Consider the following 13,603-nt stretch of genomic DNA (forward strand, 5'->3'; position numbering starts at 1 on the left):
CATTGCTGAAATTCCACATAAGCGCAGCCATTATCCACCAGTTTTCGAAAACGGTTGTGGATGTTTGCGACAGATTTCTGCCGATACTCCAGCGGTACGTTTGGAAGAACTTGGCGAATTCGCTCCTCCAGTTCATCAAGAGTATTTGCTTTTGTCCAATTAATTTCCTCTTTCGCTGCCCGGTAGGAGGGAGAAGTTGCAGGGCGTTAGGTCAGGACCCTTGCTGACCATTCAAGGTGGCCACGACGTCCTAACCAGCGTCCTGGAAAATGGGTGTGAAGCAAAGTACGGACAGGACGTGCGAAATTAGACGCGACCTCATTTTGCATAAAGATTAGATCGTTGTAATTGCCCCACGTAGTTACAATACCGGAAACATTTAAGCAAGGTATCGTCTTCGTTCATTGTGTCCCGAATGACGTACTGACCCACTGTTTTCATGGTTGTTATGCTGCACCACACAGTGACGTGTGGGTGATGTTGGCTTTTTCCAGCAACCACCCTCGGATCCTCTTCTGTTCAGTAATAACAATTGTGCCGGTTAACAAATCGTCAAACATAAAACATATCTTCATCTGACAACAGGATATTACCGAAAAGATCGGACCAGTCTTCATACCAAGCAAGCATCATCATCTCATACTCCAACTTTCTTTCACTTTCTTTCAGCGATAATTCCTGGCAGTAATGTGATTTCCATGGACGAAAGTTTTACTCTTCCTTCAGAAGAGTTCGGATTGTGTGTCATATTAAACCACTTTCGTGAGGTGTCTGTCTTTGTGATTTCTGAAGACTTCGAGTGAACATTTTCTAAACCTCTTGCACATTTTCTTCTGACTTGGATCTTTTGATGCGACCGCGTCTCCTAATAGCTGTTACAGAACCCGTGTTCACTAGTTCCGAATGGCAGTTCCTTATGGTCTGTGCCTCTACCGAAGTACGAGGTCCTTTCACACTTCGCCACCATCATAGTGTTTGTACCACGGACTTCCACGCTTCGTACCGAGATGCCAGCTGAGAACGATCACGCAAGGTTATACGTTGCGCCATGGTCCGCCACTGATACGTGCGACGACGTAAGTGAGATATGACATCATAAATTCAACCATTGTAAAGAACAAAATGCTTTTTGTTTCATCAAAATTTGTTAAGTACTAAAAAAGTTATAAACAATCCTCAGTAGGTAGTTAGTTCTCGCTCACCCTCTATATTATAATATTCACTCACCAACCAAAACATGATTACCACCTGTTATTTTTTAACAATGTCCTTGGGCTGACATAAAAGACACGGGGGATAGCTGAACCTATCAGACGGTGACATTAATCAAACTCGATCAGTCTGTGATACTTGTGCGTAGAATGGGGAAGGCCGGCAATGTATTAGAGTTTGATTGATGCCAGATTATGATAGACGGCTGCAAACGGGTATCTCGGAAACAATGCGACTTGTAGAGTGTTCGCGAACTGCCGTGGTTACTGTCTTCCAAAGGTGGGAAAAGGACGGTGAAACCAGCACCAACGACAAGGGCGGTCACGCGTCATTAAAGATGTCGGACGTCGTAGACCATCGACATTGGTACAACAGGATAGTGAGCAAACTGTGGCACAATAAACAGCAAAATTAAAGAGTGGACAAACTACGAGTACCATACACTGTTAGGTATTGGCGTCCGCAGCCAACGTCTCATACGTGCACCAATGTTAACGACAGGCATCGTCGATTACAGCTAAAATGAGTACATGCCCATCGTCATTGGACTGCCGAGCAATGGCACAACGTTGCATACTCGATGAGCTACATGTAATCTTCATTACTTCAATGGACAGATCAGAATCCGTCGTCTTCCAGAAAAGTAGCTGCTCGAGACGTGCACAATAGGACGACTACAGGCCATTGACGGTACCTTTATGATGTGAGAAACATTCATATGGTCATAGTTGGGCCCGGTAATGCGCCCAGTAATTGTCATACTTGGGCCAGGTGTAGAGGGCACCATGACAGCTCTTAATTATCGGTAAACCATTGATGATCATGTACACCCATTAATGTTGGCCATATTTCCAGCTCACAATGGCATCGTTCAGCAGGACAACGCTCCTTGTCACAATACCAACATTGTACTGCAGTTGTTCAAGGAGCATAGGGATGAATTTCAATTATTGCAATGGCTCCCAACCTCGCAAGATCTTAACCGAATTGAATACCTTCGGGGTGTAATCGAACGTCAGATCATCGACCCCTCCGCAGAATTTAATTAATTATGACCTATGCAAGTTGAAGGTTCAATGCCGCATTTATGGAAGTTCTCCATTTACTTCTGTCCTTAGTCAACTGGATTCAGTTTCTACTTTGTATTACTATTTCTGTGAGATCCATCTTAATACAGTTCTTCCATCTGCGCCTAGGTCTTTCTAATGATCTTTTTTCCAATTGGTTCTCCAATTAGTATTTTGAAAGAGTTCATACTTTATTCCATTCTGTCTACATGACCTCCTATCTGAGCTTCTTATATTAATACTTAATCACTCTAGCAATGTTAGGTGAAGGTATAAATTATGCAGCTTCTTGTTATGAAGTTTTCGCCATTCCCCGTTCCCCTACCTCTTAGGTCTGAATATTTTCCTCAGAACTTTCTCAGATTCTTTCAATCTGCGTTTTTTCTTAAAAACTAAACGACTATATTTCGCAACTGTGGAACACAATAGGCATAATTATCGTTTTATACATTTTAAGTTTCAAATTCTTGGACATAATTCACGAAGCCAAGAGCGTTTGAACTGAATAATAACACGAGTTCACGAAGTACCTGTAAGAAAAGGTACTTGTCCAGAAACATTCTGCGAAATTTACAGGAATTAAGTGACTTTTGTGGTTCACTTAGTCTCCAACCACCTGCTAAATTATCATTGCTTCCATGCCAAACCACATTATTGCTGCTGTCCTGTGTGCCAAAGTTGGACATACCAGATATAGGTGAGTAATCATAATATTCTGGCTAGTCAGTATATATACAGGGTGCGTTCACAAAGTTTCAAAACTGGTCTCAGAATAACAAATGTATTACACATTTTTGTACAGCAAACTGAAAGTCTTCGAAATATGACCCTTGGGCATCAACACACCGCGGCCAGCAACAGGTCTTGGCAATTCTGTCACATCCACCCTACAGTCCTTACCTCGCTCCCAGTGCCTTTGTTTTGTTCCTCCAAATCAAGAAAGACCTAAAAGGAAAGCGATTCCACACGATTCCAGCTGTCCAGGCGGCTTCGATGAGGTCTCTTCACAGCCTTGCGCGCAGACTTTCAGGGAGCCTATGAACGATGAAAAACACGCTGGTAGCGGTGTGTTGATGCCCAAGGGTCATATTTCGAAGACTTTTAGTTCGCTGCACAAAAGTGTGTAATACATTTGTTATTCTGAGACCAGTCTTGAAACTTTGTGAGCGCACCCTGTATGTATATTATAAACATGAAATCGACATTGTTTATTACATTATAACGGGAAAACTGGTAAGCCGTTTGAAATGAATTTTTGAACATAGTACTTACCTCAACGGAAGCTTCTATATTATTTTAATTAAAATCCTAAGTGTGGAGAGGAAGGGGGGTTCAACATTTATGCCAGTAATAGTGCATCTCAGAAGCCCCTTAATGTTAGGAAGATAAAACTCGGTATATAAAAGTTTTATCAAAAATATGTAGATACGTGACGTAGCGTTTTCGGATATTCCGCTTTTGATGGGGAATGGAAAATTTCTACAATTTTGTCCTTAATGCATACAAATCACATTGAGGTTGTCTGTCTTATCATCATGAGAAAAGACTGAAGAGTTTGCAACGAATTTTTGAACCAGTGTATCTCACTAATCTCGTTCAAAATAAGTTTTTATTGTGCTTCTCCCAGTGGTTTCGAAAGTTTTGCTTCTAGAGAAGGAAGGACAATTTCTAAACTCTGTATCTTATTTTCACTTTTGTATTCATTAAATGACCAGAGCGAGGAAACGTTTGAACTGTTTAAAATAAATGTTAGAACACTACGTCGATCTGGGTTTTATTATTGCACTTTGAAATGCACGTCCTAAGAAGAGAAGAGGTTTTATGTTTTTATCCAAAAATAACGGTTACGAAATCGGAAATGGATTTTTGAACATAGTTAGCACTTGGTTCGAGCTGAGCTTTCTTCATTTCACTTTGGTTAGTTGATTTTGAGTTTAGTATCCCGTTCAGCATCGAGACGTGAGACTATGTAAGACATGGACCTACAATTTAACGTCGGATTCGAACCACATGAACTCTCACCGGGAATCGAATCTAGGTCTCACGTCAGAGGTGCGTACGCTAACCATATAACCACGTGGGAGTTCTTATTTCACTTTGATTAAATAGGTAATGGGTAGAAACAAAGTTCAAATATACCTTTCAAATATTTTCCATAGACTTATTCTTCCCGTGCTAAATACGGGTATTTCGGCTAGTTCATTACAAAAATAAGTTGACAAATTGCGTACAGAACTCTTGCTGCCGAAGTAGAACTCTGCAAATAGTGGTGTAAAGTTGTACATACAAAACTGTGTCATCGTGAAATTTTACATATTAGATCTGGAATACCTGGAAGTCAAACATTTTTGTATCTCAAGGTGTGTAACAACTCTGTGCTAGCTGTTGCGTCTAAATATGTGGATTTTGTTACTAATTACGAATTAACTGTCTCACTGAAAGTATTTATGAAGTATACTTTTTGTTCGTATTTTATACATTCATTTTTATTTTCAGTTAGTGTTTCAAAGCAGTATTTGGTACCGAAGGATGGTACCCCACTTAGTGGATTAATCCAAGATCATGTTATATCCGGTGCAAAGTTAACTGTCAGAGGAAGATTTTTTGAAAGGTAAGCTATAACCTAATAGTTTGAATAAATGAATCCCGAAGAGAGAATGCAAAATAAATCACTTCCCAGGAAATAGTGAATAGTTGCTGAAACCTCTCATTCATATAATATTTTATATTTGAAAGTTAGAATAGCTAAAAATATTCAGCTAGAAATGTAAACATCCAACATTAATGGTTTTTAAGGATTCGAAATATGTATATATTTAGTTTGATTTGGAGGCAGGGATGATTGACTTAAATCACAATTTAAATCGATTATTTCTTTAATCTATTGATTTAACTCGAATTTATTTGCTTTCACAACAACAGAAGTAAACAGAAATAAAATGTAATATTTCTGATTATTTCTGGGACACTAATCAAATGTAAGCCTGGAACTCGCATCTTACTCCATATGATGATAAGCTTAATAATGAAAGTTTAAACAAAGTTAAAAACGATTAATGAACCAAGAATGTAGTCAATATATACTAATCTAATCAATATGCTGATTTTATATTGTGCAGGTAACTTGAGAAGAAAGCTTGAATCCATTTAACATTCAGTACTTACAATTTTTTGGTTCGGAATTATAAATATCGTAGTAATATGCCATAGCCGTTTTACCGTATAACGGGCTGAACCATTTGAAGTAAATTTTTGAAATAGTGCTTAACTCAAACTGGGTTTTCATTAACTGAAATAGTGCCACCTTGATTAAAAGCCATATCCTCAGGAGGTAGGAGGATCAAAATTAATGCTAAAGGCGGCATGTCTCAAATGCCTCTCAAGTTAGGGAAATGAAACTTCGTATATAAACTCCTCATTAAAAATAATAGTGCACTTGCTCCAGCTTTTGAAAAAATCCTCTTCTAAGGAGGGAAGGGGAAACTTAGTTTTGTTCTCTCGATATTCAAGTCGACGTTGTTTGTCTCATTATCACGGGAAAACGGTTAAATCGTTTGAAATGAATTTTTGAATATAGAACTTCGATCGAGCTAAGTTTTAACATGGCACTTTCATTACAATGCGTAAAAAAGAGGCCAAAAAGGGGGTTTAAAATGTATTCTGAAAATAAGTATCTCACTGTAACAGAGAATTTTGATTTGTGTTACACCGATAGTTTGATCTTTAGTTGTTCACGTCATTTACCGTGTCATCTCCCAGTAATACTGCGTCCTTTTCCTCTAGTGTCTTATTCACACTCCAATTTTGATATTTTACACAGGCGTGTTCAAATTATTAGACTCACGCTCGAAAAATACAATATTGATGTAGGAGTCCTAATGTCAGAGTTTTAGAACATTTACTTTAATGGTTAAACCACCAATATAGAATCCTTCATTTGTTTACTGTACAGTTGAAGTGGTGATATTACCGTTGAACAGCAGATGGTATTAGTGAGGGGGGGGGGGAATCTGAAAGTGGTGTTTCAATTGTATATACCTATTGTGGTTCCTATCAACAAGTTACAGTCTGAAGTGTTGTGGTTGCTGTCGTAAGAAGTTAACGACATTCAAAGCGCTCAACAGTTCGAATGGGCCAGTTGAAAATGATCGTGACGTGTTTCGTGTATCAATCTCTTATTCCGTGTAGTCCTGTTATTGCAGCATAATGGGAAAAGCAAAATATATTTCTCCGCGTAAAATGGAAGTTAGCAAAATACTTTTGGTGGAAATAAGATATTCACGGCAATACATTGCTAGTAGAGTTGGGATAGAACAAAAATCTGTGAGTAGAATTTCTGTTGAAATGAACAAGAGCCAAAATAGGGTTGGGAAATGTGGGCGAAAACCAAAGCTATCGCTAGAAGGTATCAGAAAACTAAAAAGATTGGCTCTGGGAAAAAGAAGTGCAACTTCTAAGAGACTTAAGCATAAGTATGGCGGAGACATTTGCTCTGAAAGTGTTCGAAGGATTCTTCGTGTTTTCTTTCTTGACCACACACGGTCAAGAAAGAAAACAAACATTAGTGTCTACTCCAATTATAGCAAAAAAGCGCCTCGAATGGGCACGAGGCGTAGAACATTGGACTGCTGACAATTGGAGAATAGTGTATTTCATTGATGAATCATGTATCATTGTGTCTGATGAATGTTCACAATATGTGCGACGTTGACCTGGGAGGAATTCAAGTTGAAATGTGTTTAATAAACCGTGAAACATCCTACTTCAGTCATGGTGAAGGGTGTGGTCTCTGTCTTCGGGCCTGGAAGACTGTATGGTAGAGGGAACAATGAAGCACGACCAATACCTACAAGTTCTTTAAGAAGAACTGCTTTCCCAGACTGCACTCTGGTTTGATGACGTACATTTCATCTTTATGCATGATGGAGCCCCATGTCACCGAGCCAAAGTTGTGACAAACTTCTTCGAGGACAACGAAATTAGTGTTCTTCCGTGGCGAAGCAATAGTCCTGATATGAACTCGATTGAAAACTTTTGGAGCTTCATGAGAGAAAACCTAGAGAAGAAGCACATTAGAACCAAACTTCAATTGATCAAGGAGATCAACAATTTGTGGTATCACGATGCTGAATTGAAGGCAAAATGTGCTAAACTCGTACATAGGATGCCACAAAGGATAAAAGACTTAATAAAGAATAAGGGATTTCATAAGAAATTTTAATCTTTGTGTGAGAGATAATTTTCTTCCATTTCATTTATTGTTTCCAATTTGGATATACACACTTTATAGTAATTATATTTGAATTTCACGTACGCATTGTTTTATTGATATTGAAAAGCATATGCCACACCAACTAGAAATTTGGACTAAGTTCGAACGTATTTTCTCACATAATATTGTAAGAACAATAAAATATTCAGAAACTGAATGTTGAGTCTAATAATTTGAATACGTCTATATTAGTATTTCATGTTGATGTTTAACCTTCTGTATTTAATAATAATCTGTTTTATTTTCCACAACCTTACTGTGAATTTACCATAATTGCTTAACCTAACCTAAACATTTGTATAACATACAGAGCGGAAAGATATATATTTAACATGTATTATTTATTTTCGTCTTGTTGGTAACAATGCTGCTTCTGAAATATGTCGTAACAAGAATATTAATTTCAAATATTTTGTCATGGAGTTTAGTCTGTTTCATGAACTTGGAGGACAAATGTCTATGTAATTAGTATATATGTATGTGCTGAAAAATTTAGGTCAGCTATTTAGAACGTCTAGAATTTTGAAGTCATGCGAGTGTATAAAGCAAATATAATGTTACGTTAGAGCTTGGGCTCCGGGTCCCAGTTTCCTTTCCTCCTGCATATGCCCAACTTGAAAACTAAACGTTGAAATTGATGGAAATAACTGTTTGTTGTCAGTTTATTCATTTACGTGCTTTGAGATTATACCATGATACCGGATAATTCAAGTAGGAGATTGAGAAATAATTCCTATAAATGGTTAGGATTTATAATACATAATTCAATGAAATTTAATAATACATCTCTCCTTAAATTACTATCCAATAATATTGTTAAATCTCGATTGGAATATGGGTCGGTTGTTTGGTCATCTACGCATAAATTGCACATTGAGAGAATTGCACAAGATTTCTCGTTTTTCTATATTAAAAACCTACTGGTCTGCATTTCTGAATAAAATCTTATAGAAGATCGTTGATTAAGTTTGAATGTAGCAGGTTATTCGAAAGGCGGATAGCGGCTGATCAAATATTCTTATATAAGTTGGTTGTTAATGACTCTGATAATAGTGCCCTTACGTGCGAAAATTGTACTGAAAGAGTTAATTTATGGCCAAGACTATTTGTAGTTTATCCTAAATCTAAAATATGAACATTTCAAGATTTTGCTTGTAAGAAGAATGGTTCCGTTTATAATAAACTCTTATGTAAACACAAGAATTTGCGTTTCGGTCTTCCGTTTCGACAAATACGTACAATTACTTAAGCACTCATATAAAAATTGTACACGAGCTACTTATTGTATATTATGTATGTAATATATTTCAATATTCATGTTTGTCTTTTATTTTATTTACTTTCGGTTCTTCTGCATTTGAGAACGTTTTAAGGTCTTCGTAAGTTTTGTATTTTCAATCGTATTAATGTGTATATTATGTATATTGATGTATGCACTAACTAAATTAAAGTAACAAACGTAATTAATGTAACAAACGTCGAGAAGTGATTGGTGACACCGAGATAAGCAACAAAAGGTTCTATGAACATACAACATATTGGCAGGGTTAGCGAGGGTCGAAAACATGCGAACAGTAAATTCGAAGCGGTAGATATCGACGTGCAGAGACAAACATACGTTCATCGAGTACATCACAGGAGATGTTCAAAGTGTTCGCCATAGACAGCAATGCATGCATGGCAACGCCGAACCCGTTCGAAGATACCTGGATTATGGCGAACAGGTGCACAGGCGTTATGGACACGCTGTTCCAATTCGTTGACAGGAGTAGCATACACCGCACTTTTAAAGTGTTCCCACACATAAAATTCCAATGGATGCAGGTTCGGAGACATGACAGGCCAATGCACTGGACCACCACACCCGATCCAACGTCTTGGGAAGTTGTTGTTCAGCTATTGGCGGACATTCGCACTGAACTGCGCGGGAGCCCCATCATGCTTATACTACATATTGTGGCGAGTCGCTAGGGGAACATTTTCCAGTAATTCGGGAAGTGGATCCTGCAGGAAGGTCAAATACTGTACTCCATTCATTCTTTGGAGTAACATGTATGGGCCGATCAGTTGATCATGGACAATACCACACCGTACATTGAGTCCAAATAGTTGGTGATGGTGAGTTACAACCATGCCATGGGGATGTGCATCTTGGCCTTCGATGTGCATGTGTGTGTGTGTGCATATTGGCGATACCATCCTTTCCAAACGTGGCCTCGTCAGTGAGCAGTACTGATGCCTGAAACAGCATGATGGTAGTGGTCTGTTCAATGAACCATTGGCAGAATGCGTCACATGGTTGGAAATTCTCTTTGTCAGTCATCGTACCTTTTCGAGGTTGTATGGGTACAAGGCATTTTCATGTAACTAACATGTATTTCACGGCAAAGTTCCCTCGTACTCGTATCTCGTTCATTGTCCACATTTTCTAACAAACGTTAGCCAATAACAGGTGTTCCAGCATCTACATGCGCAGTAGTATGGTTCCTGTTTTACATTCGCGCCGATAAATTGCTACAAACATCCTGTATGGTGGTTGATGTCAGGAAAACGCTTCCGATAGAGTTGTTCTGCTTCATGCTTACTGCTATCTTCATCACCATACATGACTAGCATATTGGCCTGTTCACGGTTTGAATAACGCACCATGTTTCAGTCGAGCACCTCCACTTGTCCTATTCGATACTCGCAGCACAATGACAGCACTCCTGTACTGTAGCATGTTAAACTTAAGCGCCACCTCTAGACTTTCTAGACCACCGTTTATAAGCTTCTTGGTTTTGGATATCTACCGCTTTGACCTTATTGTTTCCACACATTCGGCTCCCGCTAACTTTGCTACGTTTTCATAGGACTTTGCTTATCAAAGTGTGTCAGGAATTACCTCTTGACGTTTATTACATTAAGTTACACCCTATAAGAAAACCTCCGATTTCCTTTTCATTCTAGCATCACATAAAGAAAGAAATGTGAACACCTCTAATTTACCAGTTAAAAAAGGATTATTATTTAAATTGGTTTTCTTTTCTTTTCTTTTTTTTTTTAAATCCGGTATAAGTGATTTAAATTTAAAAGAAAATCGATTAAACAAAAAGAAACGAAACTATCTTAATCATGATTTTTTTTTTTTTTGAACCCAGCTTGGAGAGTTAAATGGAGTCAATTGAGAGTAACATATTCCCAATTTTTGATAGAGAATTGTTATTTGCTGATTACCTTAGTATATTGAGCATTTGTTTTTCAGAGCCGATTATTGCCAGTATGTCTACGAGGCCTTGTATTACCTGAAAAGACCGTACAGACTACTTCCACCTACTATATTGAAGCCAAAGCCGTTGTGGTCAGGAAAACAAATCATTTCTACCATAATCATAAATTTGATTCCTGCGGGAAGATCGCTTATCAATCTTCATTCAACTGCCAAAATTTCAAGCAAGGTGGGTATTGGTCGAGCTAAGTTCTATTTAATATGAAATATCAAACAACATCGATATCGAATTTTACTAATAGCGGATTTTCTCATGTTCATGGTTCAATTCGATTTGTAAACCTGAATCTGTTGATGTAAGACAGACTTACTGCCTTTGTTTCGTTTTCATCAATGCAGTATTCAAGATTTAGTTTGCAAATGAGAATATAACACAATGCAAATTTGAGGAACAAATATAAATTGATACAAATAGGAAACAGAAAAAGATAGCAAATATGAACTTTTATAATTGTTTGAACTAAAAGCTTTCCTTTTCTTAATGCTCCTTTCTGTTGCATTACACATAACCGATGCAAGAAAATGGCTTCTTACTATTAGATGTACAATATTTACTTAATTTTGTCTGCAATAACAACATTTATTTGTTGGTAATTACGCGTTATCATGAATTACAGAAAGGTATCAGAATGAAACTATCACACATGATATACAAAATAAATGAAGAGAGTAGTACACTTTCATTTATTGATAATAGTTCTGTAATATATAAATATTTCAACAAAAATTTTGTCACGACTCTTTTAGGCTTGGGAGAGAGAAAAACCACGGCAATGGAGAGCTGGAGGAATGCCTTTCAATGATCCCAAAACAATGTCAGAAGCTGAAGTAATTCTCAGACAGGGTGAACTGTTGTGTGGAATACTTGACAAAACTCATTATGGTGCTACCCCATATGGTTTAGTTCATTGCTTTTACGAGGTACGCATATAATTAATCTTGTCTTGGTCAGAAATGGTATCAAGTAAATAGTTAATTTTCAATGATAATTTCATGAACATACGTGCTTCTCTTTCTTTCTGTTTTGTATATATATATATAGAACTTAGTCTTCTTCAGGGTGCAAATACTTTTCGATTACTTGTAGAAACTCTAGCTTCGTTTGACAGAACAGACAAAACTTCTCAGTTGAATTTGAGTAAATGTAGTTTGGTGGAATAACAAGAGTGCATAATTTTGTAATGAAGTCAGTTTTATTTTATATTGGCTGATAATTTAATTTTTGGCAATTCTGCAAGAGCAAGGTAGAATTTTACTCCTTAACTTTGCAGGTTTCTTCTCTATTTGCATCACAGAAACAGAGAAAGGTTTGAGGTTTGATATATATATGTGGAAGCTTTCAACTACTGTTAAAACATATAAGATATAGTTTAATATATTGAGAGAGAGAGAGAGCAATTAGTCCACAAATTACGTTCTATAGGATCAGTTGCAAGACAAATAGCTGTATTTATATGTGTTATGTTAGTATGTTAATATTGTAATATCAAATTTTGTATTGGAAGTGATTTTACCACACGCTACCCTGCATGACGCTATATTTTTTGAAATGGAAAGGTAGTCATGTGATATATCAATTGGGACCAGCATGTTCTCAAAAAGTCAATTATGAACTTTATTGATCATTATTTGCACTTATTTGGAAGATTTAAGATTATATTTATAGTTATTTACGAAAATCTAGGAGACTGATACTCGTATATTGAAAGTTTGGACTATCACGAAAACGAAAACATGTGGAAGTTAAACAATCTACAAGCCAAGAAAACTAACAGTGAAATTTGATATCCAAGTTGTATATTATTACATTATTATTTCTGACATTACTTTCAATTTGGTTCATATAGTGCCGAAGAGAACTGTTCCGGTCTGGAAGAACGGCTTCCGCTTTATTTTATTGTTGTTGGATTTTTCTTGCTCTTTTAGTCGGAAACAATGTAGAATTTATATAGCTACCTTTTGTTAAATGACATACTTACTAATATAGACCATAACACAATAAAAATATGAAAGATTGGAATGTAATTATTACGTACTGTACGTAAACTACTATATTTTTCACCACTTCTAATATTTTTTACTCAAGTTTCTTTGTTTACCTTCGTAAGCATTAGCAACTTGGGATGAGTGTAGCATATGATATCTATACGAAAAGTGGTTCGCGAGTTCGAAAGTTGCAATGATGATCCATCGTCGGAGGCTTCATATTGCGAACAAACCGATCAAACACAATGCGACACTCGAGAAAGCCACCTTACTCGATAACTTATTTTCTGCTACAACTTCATTGCTCTATTCGACTTCAGTAGTCCACTTTTCGTTTAGATATCACATGCTACACTCATCCTAAGTTGCTAATGCTTACGGAGGTGGACAAAGAAAGTTGAGTGAAAAATAATGCAAGTGGTGAAAAGTATAGTACCTAGGTAGTTTACGTACAGTACGCAATAATTACATTCCAATCTTTCAGATTTTTATTGTGTTATGATCTATATTAGTAAGTATGTCATTTAACAAAAGGTAGCTATATAAACTTCACATTGTTTTCGACTAAAAGATCAAGAAAAAAAAAAAAAAAAAAAAAGAACAATAAAAAAAAGGCGGAAGCGGTTTTTCCAAACCGGAACAGTTCTCTTCGGCACTATATGAAGCAAATTGAAAGTAATGTCAGAAATAATAATGTAATAATATACAACTTTGATATGAAATTTCACTGTTATTCTTCTTGGCTTGTAGATATGTCTAATGTACATGTGTTTTCGTGAAAATCCAAACTTTCAATAT

At 36.9% G+C, this 13,603-nt stretch overlaps 1 protein-coding gene across 4 annotated transcripts in view; it reads left to right on the forward strand.

The window, feature by feature from the left end:
• LOC145688339 (DNA-directed RNA polymerase I subunit RPA1-like) overlaps positions 1 to 13,603 on the forward strand; it is a 475,886-nt gene that overhangs the window by 85,650 nt on the left and 376,633 nt on the right. For all 4 annotated transcript variants that reach the window (XM_081762462.1, XM_081762461.1, XM_081762464.1 and 1 more), the window contains exons 13-15: positions 4,776 to 4,890; positions 10,796 to 10,988; positions 11,567 to 11,740. In XM_081762462.1, coding sequence (XP_081618588.1) covers positions 4,776 to 4,890; positions 10,796 to 10,988; positions 11,567 to 11,740 — 482 coding nt within the window. The remainder of the gene's footprint in view (positions 1 to 4,775; positions 4,891 to 10,795; positions 10,989 to 11,566; positions 11,741 to 13,603) is intronic.

Source organism: Thermobia domestica, chromosome 6 (assembly GCF_964235325.1).
Source record: "Thermobia domestica chromosome 6, izTheDome1.hap1.1, whole genome shotgun sequence".
In the NCBI taxonomy this organism is placed as follows: domain Eukaryota; kingdom Metazoa; phylum Arthropoda; class Insecta; order Zygentoma; family Lepismatidae; genus Thermobia; species Thermobia domestica.